Consider the following 24,108-nt stretch of genomic DNA (forward strand, 5'->3'; position numbering starts at 1 on the left):
CTATCAGAAGCCATGACAATTTTCTGGAATTTTCCAAGCTGTTTAAAGGGACAGTCTACTTAGTGTATGTCAACTTCTGACCCACTGGAATTGTGAACTATAGTGAAATAATCTGTCTCTAAACAATTGTTGGAAAAATGACTTGTGTCAAAGTAGATGTCCTAACCGACTTGCCAAAACTATAGATGGTTAACAATAAATTTGTGGAGTGGTTGAAAAACGAGTTTTAATGACTCCAACCTAAGTGTATGTAAACTTCCGACTTCAGCTGTAGGTAGGTAGTTAGGTAGGCAGGTTGGAAGGTAGGCAGATAGGTAGGTAGGCTGGCAGACAAACTCTCTCTCTCTTTCTCTCTCTCTCTCTCTCTCTCTCTCTCTCTCTCTCTCTCTGTCTCTCTCTCTCAATAACCCTGACCTCTTACACTCTTTCTAACCTCCATCTCTTTAAGTCACCAGCAGTCTCTGTTGACCCTGTTGGTGCTTAATGCTGGTAATTTCCTCTACAGCAGGGATAATTAGTAAAATAAAAACTCCATTTGGTTTTGGCTGGACTCCTAAATCTACCGAGAGAGAAATAGAGGGGGGAAAGAGGAGAGAGAGCGAGAGAGAGAGCATCTTATTTGAAATGGCTATATAGAGTGCATTCAGAAAGTATTCAGACCCCTTGACGTTTTCCACATTTTGTTACTTCACAGCCTTACTCTAAAATTCCTATTCAATCTACACACAACACCCCATAATGACAAAGCAAAAACAGGTTTTTAGAAATGTTTGCAAATCTATTAAAAATAAAAAAACTGAAATATCAAATTTACATAAGTATTCAGACCCTTTACTCAGTACTTTGTTGAAGCACCTTTAGCAGTGATTACAGCCTCGAATCTTCTTGGGTATGACACTACAAGCTTGGAACACCTGTATTTGGGGAGTTTATCCCATTCTTCTCTGCAGATCCTCTCAAGCTCTGTCAGGTTGGATGGGGAATGTCGCTGCACAGCTATTCTCAGGTCTCTCCAGAGATGTTCGATCAGGTTCAAGTCCGGCCTCTGGCTGGGCCACTCAAGGACATATAGAGACTTGTCCATAAACCACTCCTGCGTTGTCTTGGTTGTGTGCTTAGGTTCGTTGTCCTTTTGGAAGGTGAATGTTTACCCCACTCCAAGGTCCTGAGTTCTCTGGAGCAGGTTTTCCTCAAGGATCTCCCTGTACTTTTCTTCGTTCATCTTTCCCTCGATCCTGTCTAGTCTCCCAGTCCCTGCTGCTGAAAAACATCCCCACAGCATGATGCTGCCATCACCATGCTGGCACCATCACCATGCTGCCCCCAACCCCCCCCTTGGCGGGTGACTTGGTGGTCTTGGTGGTTCGAAAACTTCTTCCATTTAAGAATGAGGGAGGCCACTGTTTTCTTGGGGATATTCAATGCTGCAGAAACTTTTTGATATCCTTCCCCAGATCTGTGCCTCGACACAATCCTGTCTCAGAGTTCTACGATTCCTTCGACTTCATGGCTTGGTTTTTGCTCTGACATGCACTGTTAACTGTGGAACCTTATATAGACAGGTGTGTGCCTTTCCAAATCATTACTAATTATTTGAATGTACCACAGGTGGACTCCAATCAAGTTGTAGAAACATCTCAAGGATGATCAATGGAAACAGGATGCACACACCTTCAATTTCGAGTCTCATAGAAAAAGTCTGAATACTTATGTAAATAAGGTATTTCTGTTTTTTGTTTTTTTAATACATCTGCAAAAATAAAAAATAAACTGTTTTCGCTTTGTCATTATGGAGTATTGTGTAATGTTTTAGAATAAGGTTTTAACGTAACAAAATGTGGAAAAAGTCAAGGGGTCTGAATACTTTCCGAATGCATTGTAGCGAACCATCTGCACCCACCTACCTCAGTAAACCTAGCACTCTCAGTGTTAAACTCTCTGTCTCCACCCCCTCCCTTTCTCACTCTGTGTTGACTAAAACCTAGGTTGAGTTATGTGAAAGGCTCTCTGTATATTTAAGCCTGGTCCCTGCTTTAGTTCCCCTCCTCTCCTGCCTAGCAGAAGAGATATATACTGCAGCAGGTAATGGCTGCTGTCATCTTATTCGATTGGCCTGATAATAGAAAAACATCTGACTTTACACTGCTAAATCACACGCTGAGCCACTCCACTCCACACCATTTGTACAGTCTGAAGTGCACTATGGGTCCGATTCCGATTTAGGAAATGTACGTTTTTCCTATGCACGCCTTTTCCTACATACTTGTCAGTAGTTGGTATTCAGCCTTGCCTCAAGCAGGTGCGTAACAGGCTTTGCAGGTGTGGTTCCCTTTGCGCACGCTGAATACATTTAATTAAACTGCTGAAAACCCTCCCACTTGCTGGCCAACAGATTTTCTCGTGGAGTTTTCATTCAATAGGGTTTTCAGGACAATTATCTTAAGCCAGACCTTTAAATACGGTTTACCTTTAATTACAATTTTGTCGATAGACTAGAATACATCAAGAGAATGGGTTCAAAATACAGGGATCAGTGAAAGGAAGCCATCTAAATATATGCATATTCGTCTCTGTTTCAGCACCAATTTGTATATTTCAAAACACTCAGATTTTGTAGATTATTTAGGGTTAGTAAAGTATGTCTGAATCATAAAAAATCTGGTTTGGAGAGCCTTTACACACAAAATATATTGATGAATCAAAAATAGAGTTTGATTCATTCCTTCAGTAAAATATTAGAAGGTTGAAAAAAGTGTACATTAACGGTTGAACATTAATCCTATAAATCTACCCGAATCCTCACTAATCATGGAACTGTATGACAGTGGCCGAGTCCTCGTAAATTGTGCGTTCCATAATGATTCAAACAGGCTACATGTCCCAAATTATTGCACATTATTAGCTTAATATGATCCACTAATGCTAGCCACCACCGGGAACAACTACACAGACATGACAGAGGAAAGAAAGGTAAACGGAATTAAATGGAAAGATGCTAAATATAAACTACAAATGAAGGAAACTAACACTAAAGTGACAGTTATAAACGTATGTGGGTATTACTGATGGTGGCTCCTGATAGTGGCTAATATTTAACATGATACAAATTGTAAAATAAAAAGGCGAAAAGCCTGGTTATATAATTAAAATGTCCTAAAGCGCACACATCAACTCGTCAGGTTCAAACCTACAGAAGCATCTCCAAATGTCATCCACGCAAATTATGATGGCACGCAATAAAAATTCTAAATAAAGGCGCAGTTATTTATAGCCTACTTTACTATGGAAAAGGGGCCACAATATATGTCATGTTTATATGATTTTCAGTTTGCTTCTATTTGACTGGTTTCACATTCGTCTCCAGAGATCTTAAGGAAAACCCATCTCCAAACGAGTTACTCATTTACCCAGCTGTTATCAGTAGCTTTAGTTTTTTCTATTGGGAAAAAAATATATGCTTTTTCCACTTGGAACCGGTAGGTTCGCTAGACCTTATTCATGGTTTCCTCGTGCATATTATGAGAGAATTAAGTCAAGCTCAGAATACGGTGTATCTGTAGACACACTCCGCCACACCTTCATCTCGAATAGCATGCTATTCTCATGTTTAAATTCAAGATCAGAATACGCACTGAGAGAAAAGTGCATAAAAAGGTAATTACTTTCCATTTACGTCCGCTTAACTCGGGTCAGAATCATTCCATAGAGCACTGTGCTGGGAGAGGAGAGGCAGGGAGGATTGTATAACATATTAGTAGTGTCTCTTACTCTCTACACTCGACTCTCAGCTGGTTATGTTTTGGTCTCCTCTCTCGTTTCTGTCTCCATCATTCTACACTGTTGCTACTTCAGAAGCTTGAGGAATAAAACAGTTGCCGTGTTGTTTACAATTTTAAATAAAAATGACCCAGGCCAACATAGATAATAGAACAGTTCCATCTCTGTGGTGGCCAGCCCGTCCGTGGGGGTGGATTAATTTGATGTTCAACTCTTGTCAAACAAAAGACTTGTTTGAGCTTGTCAAACAAAAGACAGAGATTGAATGGAGTTCCCACAACTGGAGTTCCCACATATGCTGAGCAATTGTTGGCTGCTTTTCCTTCACTCTGCGGTCCAACTCATCCCGAGTGGTGCAGTGGTCTAAGTCGTCCGGGTTAGGGTTTGGCCGGGGTAGGCCGTCATTGTAAATAAGAATTTGTTCTTAACTCACTTGCCTGGTTAAATAAAGGTTAAAGGTTAAATAAATAAAAATAGGTTGGGTGAGGTCAAGTGATTGTGAAGGCCAGGTCATCTGATGCAGCATTCCATCACTCTATTTCTTGGTCAAATAGCCCTTACACAGCCTGGAGCTCTGTTGGGTCATTGTCCTGTTGAAAAACAAATTATAGTCCCACTAAGGGCACACCAGATGGGATGGCATATCGCTGCAGAATGCTGTGGTAGCCATGCTGGTTAAATCTAAATCACTGACAGTGTCACCAGCAAAGCACCATCACACCTCCTCGCTTCACGGTGGGAACCACACATGCTGAGATCATCAGTTCACGTGCTCTGCATCTCACAAAGACACGGTGGTTGGAACCAAAAATCTCAAATTTTGACAGATTTCCACCGGTCTAATGTCTATAGCTCGTGTTTCTTGGCCCAAGCAAGTTTCTTCTTCTTCTTGTTGGTATCCGTTAGTAGTGGTTTCTTTGCAGAAATTCGACCATGAATGCCTGATTTACACAGTCTCCTCTGAACAGTTGTTGTTGAGATGTGTCTGTTACTGGAACTCTGTGAACTCTAATGAACTTATTCTCTGCAGCAGAGGTAACTCTGGGTCTTCCTTTCCTGTTGCGGTCCTCATGAGAGCCAGTTTCATCATAGCGCTTTATCGTTTTTGTGACTGCAATTGAATAAACTTTAAAAGTTCTTGAAGTTTTCTGGATTGACTGACCTTCATGTTTTAAGATAATGATGGAATGCCGTTTCTCTTTGCTTATTTGAGCTGTTTTACCATAATATGAACTTGGTGTTTTACCAAATGGGGCTATCTTCTGTATAGCACCCCTACCTTTTCACAATACAACTGATTGGCTGAAATACATTAAGAAGGAAAGAAATTCCACAAATGAACTCTTAACGAGGCACACCTGCTAATTGAAATGCATTCAGGTGACTAGCTGATGAAGCTGGTTGAGAGAATTCCAAGAGTGTAAAAAGCTGTCATCATGGCAAAGGGTGGCAACTTTGAAGAATCTCAAATGTAAAATATATTTTTATTTGTTTTAAAGAAAATTGGTTAGGTCATGATTCCATGTGTGTTTTTTCATAGTTTTGATGTCTTCACTATTATTCTACAATGTAGAAATGTTTTTTTAAATGAAGAAAAACCCTGGGGGATGCCTGTTTTGCATGTTATTTTGGCATTAATACTTGTCACATATCAGTATGCAAAAAAAGTGAGTGCTTCCTTGAGTAAGGCAGCTCCAAAATGCAGGTGTTTCAGCCTAGCCCAGTGATTTCTGTGGTGGTGGGGCAGCCAGCAGAAAATACAGAGCGTAGGGGTTGGTCACGTTCTCTAGTTGTGCCACGATTGGCTCAGTGTTCTGTCACTCATGGGAACATTACGTTACCGCTAAATCTATGGGTAGAGCTAGAATATTCATGCCCCTTGGGTGCTGCCATAGATTTACATTAGAAGCGCCCAAATTATGTAAAATTATCAGCAGCTTTGATTGGACTTTCAAAATCTTAGCTAGCAAGCTAGCAGTCATCATCATGAATCAAGTCGACAGTCTACTGACAAATCATTTTTAATCCTTGTCATAATGAAGAGAATTAATGTAGAGAAATTATAGATAAAACATATCGGTGCTCATCGGCCATTGGACATAATCATTACACAACAAGTTGGAAATCGCAAATTCAACAATGAGTGGTTTGGATGGGATCAGTGACTAACAACAAGCATTGCAAAGCAATCACTAGCCTGCTATTCAGTGGAGTGGGTGTGTGGTCCCAAGTCTGTGTTTAAGGGTGTCTTTTCCAAGCTTAAAATGATAAACATTCAATATTGGCCATGGTGTCAATCCAGCATGACTTCTGTCACGCTCAGAACAACTGGAAACTGGAAACAGATTTCAGTAAGTTCAAGACAACTGGGAACTCTGAAAAAAACTAGCTCCGACTGGGAAAATATGTTTTGAACGGTCATCCAACTCGGAATTGCAAGTCGGGAACTCTGGCCTCTCCTAAAACTTCCGACCTGAAGATCACTGACATCATCATGATTCAACCTTGTTTTTGTCCGAGGTCCAAGTTGTCTTGAAGCACCATAAATCTAGAGAAAGCCAGACTTTGATGACAACGTTTGATGACAAAGTTAACCCACGAAGGTCCCCCGCACCACCTTCCTGTTCAAGTAACAAAGCACAACAAGGTGTGTCCAAAAATGTCTTGTATGCTGGTGCATAAATTATGTACCCGCCTCACCCAATGTGGTATGGATCTGCTATTTTTACACTTTTTAAACCGAACCCCCTTCAGAAGCTAACTAGCTACTAGCTAGTAGTCAGTTAGCCACTGCTAGCGGTCATCACCATTAACGCGGACTGCCAGCCTCAGCCCGGTCAACTCCTGCCAGCCTGCACAGCGTGATATCTACCCAGAGCATATCGGACTGCTTTTCTCTACCACATCTCCGGATTCCTACCGGAAGCTCTGAACCTTTCACTCCGGATCATCGCAGCAAGCTAGCTGCTATCCGAGAGGCTACTCCTGGCTAACGTCTCTAACATCCCCCGATGCAAGCACCAGGTAGCTTCAATTACCTCTTTTGCCAATTGGCCTGAACTCTTTGCTGCCGACACAGAGCCCCGCCGATCCATCACAACTGGTCTACCGACGTAACCGTCCGAGGGGGTTTCTGTCCCAAAGCAAGCACCAGTTAGCCTTGAGCTAGGCCCTTCTCCCGGCTAGCTGAAGAATTCCATCAGATAATTCCTGGGCTTCAATACCTCTTCTGCCAATTGGCCTGGACCCTTTGCTGCCAACACGGAGCCCCGCCAATCCATCACAACTGGTCTACCGACGTAACCGTCTGAGGGGGTTTCAACAGACTCTCCCTTTGCGATGTCCCCCTGAGCCCCATCTGCTAGCCTGCTGCTAGCCCCGGCCTGCTAGCCATCTGAATCGTTGTGCCTCCAGCTAGCCTAACTACTCACTGGACCCTATGATCACTCGGCGACACATGCCTCTCCCTAATGTCAATATGCCTTGTCCATTGCTGTTTTGGTTAGTCATTTTTGTCTTATTTCACTGTAGAGCCTCCAGCCCTGATCAATATGCCTTAGCTAGCCCTTATGTTCTTTTAGCCTTTAGCCGTACTCTTATCCTACTCCTCCTCTGTTCCTCTGGTGATTTAGAGGTTAACCCAGGCCCTGCAGCCCCCAGCACCACTCCCATTCCCCAGGCGCTCTCATTTGTTGACTTCTGTAACCGTAAAAGCATGCATATTTGGCCCTCGAGCGCCGGAGAGGGAGAGCGAGTGCAGGCGTGACAACTGTACTGTATACAAAACTGTGAATATGTACAGTTGAATTCGAAAGTTTACATACACTTAGGTTGGAGTCATTAAAACTCGTTTTTCAACCACTCCACAAATTTATTGTTAACAAACTATAGTTTTGGCAAGTCGGTTAGGACATCTACTTTGTGCATGACACATGTAATTTTTCCAACAATTGTTTACAGACAGATTATTTCACTTATAATTCACTGTATCACAATTCCAGTTGGTCAGAAGTTTACATACACTAAGTCGACTGTGCCTTTAACTTAAACAGCTTGAAAAAATCCAGAAAATTATGTAATGGCTTTAGAAGCTTCTGATAGGCTAATTGACATCATTTGCATCAATTGGAGGTGTACCTGTGGATGTATTTCAAGACTCACCTTCCTTGCTACCTTGCTCCCAAGGATGAACCAGGTTGGTTCATCCTTGGGAGCAATTTCTAAACGCCTGAAGGTACCACTTTCATCTGTACAAACAAGAGTACGCAAGTATAAACACCATTGGACCACGCAGCTGTCATAACGCTCCAGAATAGAGATGAGATGAACGTACTTTGGTGCGAAAAGTCAATCCCAGAACAACAGAAAAGGACCTTGTGACAATTCTGGAGGAAACAGGTACAAAAGTATCTATATCCACAGTAAAACGAGTCCTATATCTACATAACCTTAAAGGCCGCTCAGCAAGGAAGAAGCCACTGCTCCAAAACCACCATAAAAAAAGCCAGACTACGGTTTGCAACTGCACATGGGGACAAAGATCGTACTTTCTGGAGAAATGTCCTCTGGTCTGATGAAACAAAAATAGAACTCTTTTGGCCATAATGGCCATTGTTATGTTTGGAGGAAAAAGGGGGATGCTTGCAAGCCGAAGAACACCATCCCAACCGTGAAGCACAGGGTTTGCAGAATCATGTTGTGCCGGTGCTTTGCTGCAGGAGGGACTGGTGCACTTCACAAAATAGATGGCATCATGAGGAAGGAACATTATGTGGATATATTGAAGCAACATCTCAAGACATCAGTCAGGAAGTTAAAGCTTGGTCGCAAATGGGTCTTCCACATGGACAATGACCCCAAGCATACTTCCAAAATTGTGGCAAAATGGCTTAAGGGCAACAAATGCAAGGTATTGGAGTGGCCATCACAAGCCCTGACCTCAATCTCATAGAAAATTTGTGGGCAGAACTGAAAAAGCTAGTGCGAGCAAGGACGCCTACAAACCTGACTCAGTTACACCAGCTCACCCAACTTATTGTGGGACACTTGTGGAAGGCTACCCGAAACGTTTGACCCAAGTTAAATAATTTAAAGGCAATGCTACCGAATACTAATTGGGTGTATGTAAACTTCTGACCCAGTAAATCATTCTCTCTACTATTATTCCACATTTTACATTCTTAAAATAAAGTGGTGACCCTAACTGACCTAAGACAGGGAATTTTTACTAGGATTAATTGTCAGTAACGGTGAAAATGGAGTTTAAATGTATTTGGCTAAGTTTTATGTAAACTTCAATCTTCAACTGTATACATGAATAGTGTGTAAACAGTTTTTTTGTTGTCTCTTGGTGTCTTTCAAATATATAACTATTATTTATGTTGTGGGAATTTAATGTATCTTATTTTGTTATTTTCTATAACTGTTCTGTACTTTGTCATTTATACATTTTATGTCGACCCCAGAAAGTATAGTTGCTGCATGTGCAGTAGCTAATGGGGATCATAATAAACAACACAATAAACCTACAATACATATACTACTCCACTCAGTAGACTGTTCACGTTGTTCTCTAATGCACAGCTGTAGCGCCCTCTGACACCCTGTTACAACTGTTTACTATGTGACTCTGGATGCAGTGTCCCACATGAAAAATACTACACTTTACTATTTAATACTACATTACTTACTATACTACACACAGTGGTCCTATCCCTCGATCATGTGTAGAATTTTGTAGAATACTATAGTAAATAATATAGTATTATTCACTCAAAAAAACTATGTACAGTAATGTCTGCAAAAACACTACCGTTTTTTAAAACTATAGTAAATACTACAGTATTTAATTTGCATACTGTATACCCTGGCCATTCCCCTTCCCCATGTTCAAATTAGTGCCACCCATAAGTGAGAAACCTACATGCCAAGTATGGACCATGTATTGTGTTCCCTACAGGTTATCGAAAAGAGCGAAAGCGCTGTAATATCCGTTTACACACAAGTTATACCTACCTACAGGTTGTGGGAAATGTGCTCTTACGATTTCTCCAGTCGGTTTCCTCAAGGTTTCCTCACTTCTATGTCAAAGATAATAAAACAAAAACACTACAGTAAATGCTACAATAAACTGCAGTCCGCAGAAACACTACAGTAAATGCTACAGTAAACTGCAGTCCGCAGAAACACTACAGTAAATACTACAGTAAACTGCAGTCTGCAAAAACACTACAGTAAATGCTACAGTAAACTGCAGTCCGCAGAAACACTACAGTAAATGCTACAGTATACTGCAGTGTGCAAAAACACAAGACTAAATAAATCAGTATACTGCAGTCTCTAAAAACACTAGACTAAATACATCAGTATACTATTCTGAACAAAAATAGAATTGCAACATGCAACAATTTCAACGATTTTACTGAGTTGCAGTTCATATAAGGAAATCAGTCAATTTAAATCAATTCGTTACGACCAATGGATTTCACATGACTGGGCAGGGGCCCAGCCACTTGGGAGCCAGGCCTAGCCAATCAGAATTAGTTTTTCCCCACAAAAGGGTTTTATTACAGACAGAAATACTCCTCAGTTTCACCAGCTGTCCAGGTGGCTGGTCTCAGACGATTCCACAGGTGAAGAAGCCGGATGTGGAGGTCCTGGACTGGTGTGGTTACACATGGTCTGCGGTTGTGAGGCTGATTGGAGGTGGCTTATGGTAGAGAATTAAACATTACATTCTATGCCAGCAGCTCTGGTGGACATTATTGCAGTCAGTATGCCAATTGCATGTTCCCTAAAAGCTTCAGACATCTGTGGCATTGTGTTGTGTGACAAAACTGCACATTCTATTGCCCCCAGAACAAGTTGCACCTGTGTAATGGTCATGCTATTTAGTCAGCTTTTTGATGTGCCACACCTGTCAGGTGGATGGATTATCTTGGCAAAGTAGGATGCTCACTAACAGGGATGTAAACACATTTGTGCACACAATTTGAGAGAAATACGTTATTTGTACGTATGGAACATTTCTGGGATCTTTTATTTCAACTCGTGAAAAATGGGACCAACACTTTACATGTTGCCTATTTTTTGGGGTTCAGTAAGACAATCCACAAAAGACTACATGTATTACTATAGAATACACTACAGTTTTATTTCACTACAGTATTTATACTGTAAATACTACAGTAAATACTACAGTAAAGTCTGCAGAAACACTACAGTGAATACTAGTATTTATGCCATAGTATATTATAGCATTTTTTTCTGTGGGGTTCTATTTACAGTATATCATTTCCATTGCAGTTGGACCCATGTTGGGTTGTACATTCAGTTGGGTCTGTGTGAAATGTTGTAGCGCGGTGTGGGAAAGCCTAAACAGAGGTGCACCATACGCTATTCAGACCTGGGTGTTTGTGCTATTCAGACCTGGGTGTTTGTTCTAGCCTACCTAGAGTGCCAGATGGGTGGGGTTTTCACCTTTTCAACTATTCTATTAGTGCCATTGTACCAGGCAAGCTCAATCAAGCGCTGATAAAGTATTTAAAAATATTTCAAATAGTATTTGAACCGAGGTCTGATGATTTACTGTGTTCCTCCTCACTGATATTGAACATTTTCCATTGAGGCTTTGACTGCTGCCATTCATGTTTGTATTTTAATGGGAATTACTCAAGTCTGATGATTCACAGAGAGATCAAGCATAATTAAAGAACGTGGAAGAAAATACTCAGAGGTCTCTGAAGAATGAGCTCAGAGAGTGAGAGAGAGAGAGAGAAAGAGAAGGAGAGTAAAATAGAGAAAGGAAGATAGCGAGAGTAAGAGAAAGGGGAGAGGCAGAGAGAGAGAGGTAGAGAGAGCAGGATTGTTTTGGAGAGCTGGTAAAAAAAATGAGGTCATGGGAAGTGAAAGGATTGAGGGTTAGCAGGAGTCCTGTAGCCTGGGCTCCTCCCCTCCTTTTATGAGACGGCCTTTAGCAGCAGAGCCCATAGAATTAGAATGAGTAGAACGGGGGCAGAAGCTCTGACCATGGCAATTGTGGCTGGTGAATGGGGATGTCCGTTCTACTTTATTCTAATTCTATGGCAGAATCTTCTCTCTCCAGCTGCACCTGTCCCTCTCTGGGCTGCTCTCAGCAGGAAGGGCCAGGGCCTCCTGGCACAGGTCCTGGCACCGTTTAAAATGCTTAATCCCCATGGCAACGCTATAGCTACCTGCTGAAGTTTGGGTCGTATTAAGCGATGGCTCGGATCCACTGAGTGGTGGAACCACTAAGAGGTCTTTTCAGTGGAGGAGACTGAGACTTTAAACTGTAGCTCTGTCTGTCAGTCATACTAGAATCAAGTGTCTTCTTATCTTATCCATGCTACCTAACATAAAACCCATCCATGGGAATTCAGTTTCTCTCTCAGGTTGGATTCTATCAAATCAACTTCATATAACATTTCAGAGAATTCCCACGGAGGGGTATACAGGAAGAAAAGCTCCCTTTCGTTACGGCAGGGTAGCCTAGTGGTTAGAGTCTTGGACTAGTAACCTGAAGGTTGCAAGTTCAAACCCCTGAGCTGACAAGGTACAAATCTGTCGTTCTGCTCCTGAACAGGCAGTTAACCCACCGTTCCTAGGCCATCATTGAAAATATATATATTTTTTTAACTGACTTGCCTAGTTAAATAAAGGTAAAATAAAAATAAAACCATCATAACCAAGTTATGTTAACCAGGTCGTGTGTGTGAGCGTGTGTGTGCCCTGAGGCCAGTTTGAGCAGAGTATGTTGTGTTAATTAGAGGAAGTGGAGGAAGGGTGGTGAAGGGGAAGAGCAGAGCTTTGTATCATTGCATCCTCAGGTCAAACACACAGGTCACATTCCTCTCTAGTGTCACATTTTAATCAACCTTAATGACCTCGTTATTGTCTCTAAGGCCTAGATTCAATCAGATCAAACGTTAGCCGACGTTTTGGCGTTGGAGCTGTCAAATCGGTGAGCGACTGCTCTTGATCATTGTCATGAAGCCACACCTGCACCACTCGCGTTCGAAGCTCTCTCTCTCTCTCTGTCTCTCTCTCTCTCTCTCTCTCTCTCTCTCTCTCTCTCTCTCTCTCTCTTAAGGCTTGTAAGGACGTGAGTGTGTCATAAGTGTGGTGTGAGTCCAATATTGAGACAGGAGGTGTAGAACAGAATAACAATATGTTGTGGACACTACAATACCTGTGCTCAGAGTTTCTCTTTTGTCCTTATTGGTTGTTGTAACATATGTGATCTGCATCTGTTACTATGGTGTTACTAAGAAGAGAGGCTATACGGTAGAGTTAGAGTACCCGGTCAAAAGTTTGAACACACCTACTCATTCAAGGGTTTTTCTTTATTTTTACTATTTTCTACATTGTAGAATAATATTGAAAACATCAAGACGATGAAATAACACATATAACACCAAAAAAGTGTTAAACAAATCAAAATATATTTTATATTTGAGATTCTTCAAAGTAGCCACCCTTTGCCTTGATGATGGCTTTGCACACTCTTTGCATTCTCTCAACCAGCTTCATGAGGTTGTACATGGAATGCATTTCAATTAACAGGTCTTGTGGGAGTACAGGTCTGCAAGGAAAATGTTACAGTTGTGTAATATTCTCGACAACACAAATGCAACAGTTGTGTCCGCAGTAGAGGGTGAGTTGGTGGTTAGAGAGGTGGTGCTGGGAAGGAATGTTTAGTGCGGTTTTAGTGGGGCTGGGAAGGAAGGTTTAGTGGGGTGTTAGTGGGGCTGGGAAGGAAGGTTTAGTGGGGTGTTAGTGGGGCTGGGAAGGAAGGTTTAGTGGGGTTTTAGTGGGGCTGGGAAGGAAGGTTTAGTTGGGTTTTAGTGGGGCTGGGAAGGAAGGTTTAGTGGGGTGTTAGTGGGGCTGGGAAGGAAGGTTAGGGGGTTTTAGTGGGGCTGGGAAGGAAGGTTTAGTGTGGTTTTAGTGGGGCTGGGAAGGAAGGTTTAGTGGGGTGTTAGTGGGGCTGGGAAGGAAGGTTTAGTGGGGTTTTAGTGGGGCTGGGAAGGAAGGTTTAGTGGGGTTTTAGTGGGGCTGGGAAGGAAGGTTTAGTGGGGTGTTAGTGGGGCTAGGAAGGAAGGTTTAGTGGGGTGTTAGTGGGGCTGGGAAGGAAGGTTTAGTGAGGTGTTAGTGGGGCTGGGAAGGAAGATTTAGTGGGGTGTTAGTGGGGCTGGGAAGGAAGGTTTAGTGGGGTTTTAGTGGGGCTGGGAAGGAAGGTTTAGTGGGGTGTTAGTGGGGCTGGGAAGGAATGTTTAGTGGGGTTTTAGTGGGGCTGGGAAGGAAGGTTTAGTGGGGTGTTAGTGGGGCTGGGAAGGAAGGTTTAGTGGGGTGTTAGTGGGGCTGGGAAGGAAGGTTTAGTGGGGTGTTTGTGGGGCTGGGAAGGAAGGTTTAGTGGGGTGTTCTGTTGTTGGAGTGGCATGAGAAGGAGAGGAGGAGGAGAGAAGGAGAAGAGAAGGAGAGGAGGAGGGGATAAAGGAGAGGAGGAGGAGAGAAGGTGTCACTGGAGAAGAAAAAAGGAGGAGACAAAGAAGTGATCGACAGTGAGGGGAGGGTGCTGCCGTTGGAGATCTCAGTTTGGATGTCCAGCAGGCAGTCCTACTAACTCTCATGACAGGCAGACCTTCCTGACCTGGGCCAGAGAAAAGGAAAACCTGCACTCACTGAAATAGTATTTTATGTTCTTTAGCAGCAGCAGAGGTCAAATGGACGTGTTTCAATGACAGCCTTCGTCAGCTTGTAAGGGCTCTCTTGCCACCTTATTAGATGGAAAGAGTCAGTCATTGTGAAGGCTTGGAGTGGTGAGTTTCACACTAATGTGTGTTTATGGTTTAACCTTTCACACTTTCACTTTGTTCAATATTACTAAGGCATAGGCCTACATCAACTTGGTATATGCATGTTTTCATTTTATCCTTGCATTATTTTCAGGCCATGGTTGGAATTGTTATTCTTTTAGACACTGTTTTCAGCTGTAATTGAAATCCAATGTGCTGTGTGTATGTTTGTTTGTGAGTAATATGTGTGTGAGAGAGAGAAAGAGAGAGATGGCCCAGGGTCATGTGCTGTAGTCATGGCTATACCGTGTGAAGGGAGAGCTGGTTGAAGGCTGATTGAGGTTACAGAGACCCTGAGGCGCCCTCCAGCTGTCTGCTGTCATACTGCACACGGTCTGGAAGACTGGTCACACAATCCTGTGGTTATCTGAGAGACTAGTCACACAGAGGGAGAAGGGAGAACTGTTCTCTCATGGAATAAATGTCTCCACATGCCTAAACAGAATCACAATCTACAGACTAGATCTGAAATGATTTTAAAGTTTACATGGCTTTTGGGGATGAGTTAAAGAAGGAACCCTAATATTTTGCAGTGACATTTTAGTCCACATTAACCTGTCAACAGATTATGGTTATATGCAAAAAGTTCCTTGATACAAATGTTTGAGAGAGAGCCACTAGACATACAAAACAACCTGAACCTGCAACAGCTTCATGATATATTAAACCATGTATCCCTGTGTTTCTGTTTTGCAGTGAAGGAGGACTGTGGCTCTGAAGAAGAGGATGAGGAGGAAGGGGAAGAGGGGGAGGAGGAGGAGGGGGGTAAGGATGCCCTGGTAGAGGAGATGCTACAGTTGGGGGATACAGCGGTCATCTACCCCGAAGCTCCAGAGGACGAGCAGAAGAGCATGCCTGAGAGACGGGTCCCAGACGAGAATGGTACATCACTGCACCGTAAAACTCGTACCTCATTTTTCTACTTATAATGATGCTATCTTCAGAGAGACAGCAGAGCTTTTCAGTGATTTGGCACATAAAACGTAGTCTTCCACGTTTAATGTATTTTCCTTCTCTCTATCTATACATACAGGCACGCCAGACGCTCTTTTCCAGCTCCTGACCTGCCCATACTGCTCGCGGGGCTACAAGCGCTGCACTGCCCTGAAGGAGCACATCAAGCTGCGCCACGAGAAGAGTGAGGACAACTTCAGCTGCTCCCAGTGCAGCTACACCTTCGCCTACCGCACACAGCTGGACCGTCATATGACCCAACACAAGACTCAACACAAGGAACCTGTACAGGTACCACAACCAACATGTTGGTTTGTGTGTGTGTGTGTGTGTGTGTGTGTGCGGGTGTGCCTGTCTCTGTGCCTGTTTCTTTCCTTGTCCCTGTGATTGGAGGATACCCTGTTGGAGGATTCTGGCGTTCCTACCTATTCCCGGCTGATTCCAGGGATCTCCAAACGGGATTTCTGGAAAACCTGTGTGTTTTGGGACAGTTCCCAGACTTTTGCAGCACTAATGCTGTCATTGCTTGAGCTCACTCCCCCTCACAGATTGCCTGTTATTAACATACGATCAAGTGGGCAGTCCTCCCACTTGATGTACAGTGCCAGTCAAACGTTTGGACAGACCTACTCATTCCAGGGTTTTTCTTTATTTTTACTATGTTCTACATTGTAGAATAATAGTGAAGACATCACAACAATGAAATAACACATATGGAATCATGTAGTAACCAAAAAATGGTTATACAAATAAAAATATATTTTATACAGTGCCTTGCGAAAGTATTCGGCCCCCTTGAACTTTGCGACCTTTTGCCACATTTCAGGCTTCAAACATAAAGATATAAAACTGTATTTTTTTGTGAAGAATCAACAACAAGTGGGACACAATCATGAAGTGGAACGACATTTATTGGATATTTCAAACTTTTTTAACAAATCAAAAACTGAAAAATTGGGCGTGCAAAATTATTCAGCCCCTTTACTTTCAGTGCAGCAAACTCTCTCCAGAAGTTCAGTGAGGATCTCTGAATGATCCAATGTTGACCTAAATGACTAATGATGATAAATACAATCCACCTGTGTGTAATCAAGTCTCCGTATAAATGCACCTGCACTGTGATAGTCTCAGAGGTCCGTTAAAAGCGCAGAGAGCATCATGAAGAACAAGGAACACACCAGGCAGGTCCGAGATACTGTTGTGAAGAAGTTTAAAGCCGGATTTGGATACAAAAAGATTTCCCAAGCTTTAAACATCCCAAGGAACACTGTGCAAGCGATAATATTGAAATGGAAGGAGTATCAGACCACTGCAAATCTACCAAGACCTGGCCGTCCCTCTAAACTTTCAGCTCATTCAAGGAGAAGACTGATCAGAGATGCAGCCAAGAGGCCCATGATCACTCTGGATGAACTGCAGAGATCTACAGCTGAGGTGGGAGACTCTGTCCATAGGACAACAATCAGTCGTATATTGCACAAATCTGGCCTTTATGGAAGAGTGGCAAGAAGAAAGCCATTTCTTAAAGATATCCATAAAAAGTGTCGTTTAAAGTTTGCCACAAGCCACCTGGGAGACGCACCAAACATGTGGAAGAAGGTGCTCTGGTCAGATGAAACCAAAATTGAACTTTTTGGCAACAATGCAAAACGTTATGTTTGGCGTAAAAGCAACACAGCTGAACACACCATCCCCACTGTCAAACATGGTGGTGGCAGCATCATGGTTTGGGCCTGCTTTTCTTCAGCAGGGACAGGGAAGATGGTTAAAATTGATGGGAAGATGGATGGAGCCAAATACAGGACCATTCTGGAAGAAATCTGCAAAAGACCTGAGACTGGGACGGAGATTTGTCTTCCAACAAGACAATGATCCAAAACATAAAGCAAAATCTACAATGGAATGGTTCAAAAATAAACATATCCAGGTGTTAGAATGGCCAAGTCAAAGTCCAGACCTGAATCCAATCGAGAATCTGTGGAAAGAACTGAAAACTGCTGTTCACAAATGCTCTCCATCCAACCTCACTGAGCTCGAGCTGTTTTGCAAGGAGGAATGGGAAAAAATGTCAGTCTCTCGATGTGCAAAACTGATAGAGACATACCCCAAGCGACTTACAGCTGTAATCGCAGCAAAAGGTGGCGCTACAAAGTATTAACTTAAGGGGGCTGAATAATTTTGCACGCCCAATTTTTCAGTTTTTGATTTGTTAAAAAAGTTTGAAATATCCAATAAATGTCGTTCCACTTCATGATTGTGTCCCACTTGTTGTTGATTCTTCACAAAATACAGTTTTATATATTTATGTTTGAAGCCTGAAATGTGGCAAAAGGTCGCAAAGTTCAAGGGGGCCGAATACTTTCGCAAGGCACTGTATTCTTCAAAGTAGCCACTCTTGGCATTCTCTCAACCAGCTTCATGAGGTAATCATCTGGACTGCATTTCAATTAAATCAAATCAAATCAAATGTATTTATATAGCCCTTCGTACATCAGCTGATATCTCAAAGTGCTGTACAGAAACCCAGCCTAAAACCCCAAACAGCAAGCAATGCAGGTGTAGAAGCACGGTGGCTAGGAAAAACTCCCTAGAAAGGCCAAAACCTAGGAAGAAACCTAGAGAGGAACCAGGCTATGTGGGGTGGCCAGTCCTCTTCTGGCTGTTTTACACAGCTGTGTTAAACAGGTGTGTTAAAAGTTAATTTGTGGAATTTCTTTCCTTCTTAATGCGTTTGAGCTTTAAGGTAAGGGGGTATACAGAAGATAGCCCTATTTGGTAAAATATCAAGTCAATATTATGGCAAGAACACCTCTAATATGCAGAGAGGAACGACAGTTCATCATTACTTGAGGACATAAAGGTCAGTCAATCCGGAAAATTTCAAGAACTTTTAAAGTTTCTTCAAGTGCAGTCGCAAAAAACATCAAGTTCAATGATGAAACTGGCTCTCATGAGGACCACCACAGGAAAGGAAGACCCAGAGTTATCTCTGCTGCAGAGGATATGTTCATTAGAGTTACCAGCCGCAGAAATTGCAGCACAAATAAATGCTTCACAGAGTTCAAGTAACTGACACATCTCAACATCAACTGTTCAGAGGAGACTGCGTGAATCAGGCCTTCATGGTTGAATTGCTACAAAGAAACCACTACTAAAGGATACCAATAATAAGAAGAAACTTGCTTGGGCCAAGAAACACGAGCAATAGACATTAGACTGGTGGAAATCTGTCCTTTGGTCTGGAGTCTAAATTTGAGATTTTGGTTCCAACCGCCGTGTCTTTTGTGAGACGCAGAGTAGGTGAACGGATGATCTCCGCATGTGTGGTTCCCACTGTGAAGCATGGAGGAGGAGATGTGATGGTGTGGGGGTGCTTTGTTGGTGACATTGCCTGTTATTTATTTAGAATTTAAGCCACACTTGACCAGCATGGCTACCACAGCATTCTGCAGCGATACGCCATTCCATCTGGTTTTGGCTTAGTGGGAATATAATTTGTTTTTCAACAGGACAACGACACAACACACCTCCAGGTTGTGTAAGGGCTATTTGACCAAGAAGGAGAGTGATGGAGTGTTGCATCAAATGACCTGGCCTCCACAATCACCCGACCTCAACCCAATTGAGGTGGTTAGGGATGAGTTGGACCGCAGTGTGAAGGAAAAGCAGCCAACAAGAGCTCAGCATATGTGGGAACTCCTTCAAGACTGTTGGAAAAGCATTCCAGGTGAAGCTGGTTGAGAAAATTCCAAGAGTGTGTAAAGCTGTCGTCAAGGCAAAGGGTGGCTACTTTAAAGAAGTAGCCATCCTTCCCAGCCCCACTAACACCCCACTAAACGTAAAGAATTTTGATTTGTATGACACTTTTTTGGTTACTACATGATTCCATATGTGTTATTTCATATGTGAGATGATGTCTTCACTATTATTCTACAATGTAGGAAATAGTACAAATAAAGAAAAACCCTTGAATGAGTAGGTGTGTCCAAACTTTTGACTGATACTGTATATTGTAAAAATTCCTGGATGTTTATCTGCTCCTGTTGAATAAATTAACTTTATGGATTTCTGCTTTGCATTACGATTCATAATTCTGTCTTATCTCAGCACTGTTTTTATCACTGTCTGCTGACACAGATGCAAACTAAATTTGCGTCTCAAATAGAACCCTATTCCCTATATAATGCATACTTTTTTCTGGTCAGAAATGTGCACTGCATCGGGAATAGGGTGCCATTTGGGATGAACACAACATTTTAGCTGACCTATTAAATGTTTAAACCCGTATTTGAATTGTACTGTACAGAACACTCCCTTTATTCTTTGACAGAGCAATTTGAACCAAGATGTCTTTATCCAGAGTGACTGCAGACATTTTCATACTATTTAGTACAGGTCCCCCATGGGAATGTAACCCACAACCCTGGCATCCAAGCACCATGTCCTACCAACTGAGCCACGCAGGATTACTATTACTGTTGACTGGGAATGCATTACACGCCCTTCAGACAGCAACATGAGTATGCACTGACTTTAGACAGAGTACTGTTGTGACATTCTAGGACAATGTAATATATTCACCCAGACCAAAACATCCCCATGAACAACGCACACATTAACTACACTGTACACGTTGACTGAAGAGGCTTCTCACCATGCACAACAAACACATTGTCTGTGTCCCAAATGGCATGCTATTCCCTATATACCACACTACTTTACACTACTTTTGACCAGAGCCCAGAACCCTAGTCAAAAGTAGTGTACTGCATTGGGAATAGGGTTCCATTTGGGACGCAAAAATGAACTATGCTGTACCCGTTGACTGGAGAGTGTCCTCACTCACACGTCTGTCCTTCTGTCTGTCTGTCTGCTAGCGCCACATGCCCCAAACCACGACAACAACAGGGGGGAATAGGAAGTTCATGTGTACAGAGTGTTCCAAGGCTTTTAAATACAAGCACCACCTGAAGGAGCACCTGCGTATTCACAGCGGTGAGTAATACTGGCATCACCTTGGTCACCATGGCAACACACACATGGGACTCACATGGTTAAGTCCCAAATGCTATCCTATTCTCTAATATAGCGCACTAATTTTGATCAGAGCCCTATTGGCCAATTGGGACACAGTCCTGGTCAAAGGTAGTACACTATAGGCTATAGGGAAGAGGGTGTCATTTGGGACAGAATCCTAGTGACTCACCAATATATTCACAGCACTGCTGGTCCAGATGTATCTAACTAACCATTTCCTTTGATATGTTTATAATATGCCGCTCTATAATTTCTGATTCTTGATTATGATAATTATTGAATCTGTGCTTCTGGCCAATGTGTCATAATTCTGTTGCTGTTGGCCTCAGGGACATGACTCCATTACCTCAGCCTGTTTGTTAATAATAGGTGCATCTGCACCCTATTCCCCAGGTAGTGCACTACATCTGACCAGGGCCCATAGGTGTCAAACATAGTGCACTATATAAGGAAATGGGTGCCATTTGGGACACAAACCTTATGTTTTCAGATGTTTCCTGGAAGTAGCTTTATTTGATTACTCTATTCTTCTTATTTGACAAATTTCTCTCAGGAGAGAAGCCATACGAGTGCCCCAACTGTAAGAAGCGATTTTCCCACTCCGGGTCCTACAGCTCCCACATCAGCAGTAAGAAGTGTGTTGGCATGGTGCCTGTCAACGGTACCCCCCGACCAGTCATGAAGGCCTCCCAGACCCCCGCCACCCAGAACCAGCTTTCCGGCACTGCCCCCGTAGCCCCTACCCGACTGCTCCTCCGGGGGGAGAAGACAGATGGCAAGCCCCTTCAGGAGCAGCTCCCCGTCAACCAGATCAAATCAGAGCCGGTGGAATATGAGTACAAGCCGGTGGCGGTAGGGCCTAACGGGGCAGCAGGGACTAATGGGGCAGCAGGGACTAACGGGACAGTGTTTACCAGTGGCATGGCGGTACCCCAGGGCACGGGGCTGCCACAGGGCATGGTCCAGGCGGTGGTACTGCCCACCGTTGGTTTGATGTCTCCTATCAGTATTAATCTCAGCGACCTGCAGAACGTACTCAAGGTTTGATTTGTATTTATTTGCCGATTTAAAAACAGAATTCAACCATGCATTTAAAATTATTATTTTTTAAATACAAAAAGTTTTAAAGGGCCCCTTGCGGCCAGAAATGACCAAATCTAGCTATTGTATGGAGCCCCTTGACGTTGTGGTCATTTGTTAACCTCGCAGTTGGTGTGTCTATCATCCCAGTGACTTTTACACATTTTAACATTAAGCTTTAGTACCACTACTCATCAAGGATAGCACCAAAAAAGGTTACTTATTTCCATTGTGGTGCTCTTATTTTCAAGGTGGCCATGGATGGGAATGTGTTTCGCCAGGTGCTGGGGACGGCCAACGGGCTGGTGACGTCCAAGCAGGGGGTGGTGGGGCAGGCTGGGCAGCAGGTCATCTCAGCCATCAGCCTCCCTGGCTTCGTGGACCAAGACGGAACCACCAAGATCATTATCAACTACACCCTGGAGCCCAGCTTGGCCCAACAGCCCAGCGCACCTCAGCTCCTCAAGAAGGAACCTCTCACTGCCCCCACCACCACAAACATACAGCCAGCCTCCAAAGTAACAGAGAAACTCACCCAGGACCTCAGCATCATCAAGACCGAGCAGCCCGACTCTGAGTCTGAGAAGGAGATGGAGAAAGAGGAGGCTCAGACCGAGGCAGAGGCAGAGCAGAGTAAGGAGGGTGAAACTCCAAAGGCCCAGACAGGCAAGACAACATGTCTGCTGTGTGATGACTGTCCTGGTGGTTTGGATGCACTACACATGCTCCAGCACTGTAAACCTACCAATGGGGAGGGGGGTGACGGCAGCCCCCTGGACCCCTCTATCGCCGCCCTGCTGGCAGAAGCAGGGATAACACCAGGCCAGCCCCCTCTGAAGAACCTGCTCTCCCTCCTCAAGGCCTACTTTGCCTTAAACGCAGAGCCCACCGAGGAAGAGCTGGCCAAGATCTCTGACAACGTCAGCTTGCCCGTGGACATAGTCAAGAAATGGTTTGAGAAGATGCAGTCCGGTCAGATTACTGTCGAGCCCCCTGGTTCCTCTTCCCCTCTACCTTCAACAGGTCTTGGCACAGAGACTCAGGCGGCCCAAGAGAAGAGCGGAGAGCAGACAGAGGAGCAACTCGCCTCGGCCCAAACCCAGGAGACATCATCTTCCCAACCTCCCAACAGTTCCCCTGCCTCGACCTCCGCCTCGCCCTTGGTCTCAGCCTCGGCTCCCTCACCACTAAACCTCTCCTCCAGCGGCCGGGTCATCGTGAAAACAGAGGAGGACTCAGAGGGCGAGTCTCAAGATCTTCCCCTGGACCTGTCACTTCCCAAGCAGCCCCAATCAGAGCCCCAGGTCCCCCATGTCCCCCAGGAGCAACCCCTCAACCTCACCTGTTTGAAGAAGGAAACGTCCCATCCCCAACTCCAGGCCCAGCTCCAACCCCAGCTCCCAGGGTTCCAAACCCAGCTCCAGTCCCAGCTCCAACCCCAGCTCCAGGCCCAGATCCAGGCCCAGCTCCAACCCCAGCTCCAGGCCCAGCTCCAACCCCAGCTCCAGGGCCAGCTCCCAGGGTTCCAAACCCAGCTCCAGGCTCAGGGAACCACCAACACCATCTACGTCACTTCCCCCCCGCAGATGGCCACCTCCAGCCCGGTTAACATCATGACCACCCAGCTAGTAGCCATCACCAACCAGGGCAGCGGTGTGCCCTGTCTCAGGGCCATCTCCACTGGCACCACCAAACGGACTATCCTCATCCCCCAGCTTACCTACACATACACCACTAAAGCAGGCAACAACGCCACTGGGGCCGACGGAGCCCAGAAGACCGTCATACTCAACGGCTGCCAGGTTAGTTTGTGAGCAAGCTATTCAGAATGTTTGAAATGTGTGAGATGAGACACTAGGAAGATATACAGTAGATGGGACACAGAGATGGTTGTTCGTCAATAATAGGGGAAAATCAATCAGTGAAGGAGAGGGATACCACACACACACCACACACCACACACACACACACACACACACACACACACACACACACACACACACACACACACACACACACACACACACACACACACCAACAGAGGAGAGTGTTATGTCTAACAGAACACATTGATTCAGTTGAAGAGCAGAGCAGAAGAACACAGTGGAAGGAATGCACTGTGAGTTTCCTGCAGTTTCCTGCAGTTTTACTGAGTAGCCTGAATAACCCAGCACCAAGAAGTAAGTCTGCATCTCAATTGGTACCCTATTCCCTATATAGTGTAGAACTTTTGGCCAGGGCCCATAGTGCTCTGGTCAAAAGTAGTGCACTATATAGGGAATCGGATGCAATTTGGAACGCTTTCCCCCTGCCTGTGGAAAAATGAAAGCAGTCCTGGCTGAATGGTTTGGGCTCCCTCCAGGCTTCCCTGAGCTGGATGATGTATGTA

General features: G+C 43.9%; 1 protein-coding gene across 1 annotated transcript in view; it reads left to right on the forward strand.

Annotated features, from left to right (window-relative positions):
- LOC110509192 (zinc finger E-box-binding homeobox 1) overlaps window positions 1-24,108 on the forward strand; it is a 96,482-nt gene that overhangs the window by 68,164 nt on the left and 4,210 nt on the right. The window contains exons 3-7 of the mRNA XM_036967070.1: window positions 15,345-15,530; window positions 15,682-15,893; window positions 20,480-20,597; window positions 21,193-21,680; window positions 21,971-23,521. Coding sequence (XP_036822965.1) covers window positions 15,345-15,530; window positions 15,682-15,893; window positions 20,480-20,597; window positions 21,193-21,680; window positions 21,971-23,521 — 2,555 coding nt within the window. The remainder of the gene's footprint in view (window positions 1-15,344; window positions 15,531-15,681; window positions 15,894-20,479; window positions 20,598-21,192; window positions 21,681-21,970; window positions 23,522-24,108) is intronic.

This window comes from Oncorhynchus mykiss, chromosome 28 (assembly GCF_013265735.2).
Source record: "Oncorhynchus mykiss isolate Arlee chromosome 28, USDA_OmykA_1.1, whole genome shotgun sequence".
Lineage (NCBI taxonomy): Eukaryota > Metazoa > Chordata > Actinopteri > Salmoniformes > Salmonidae > Oncorhynchus > Oncorhynchus mykiss.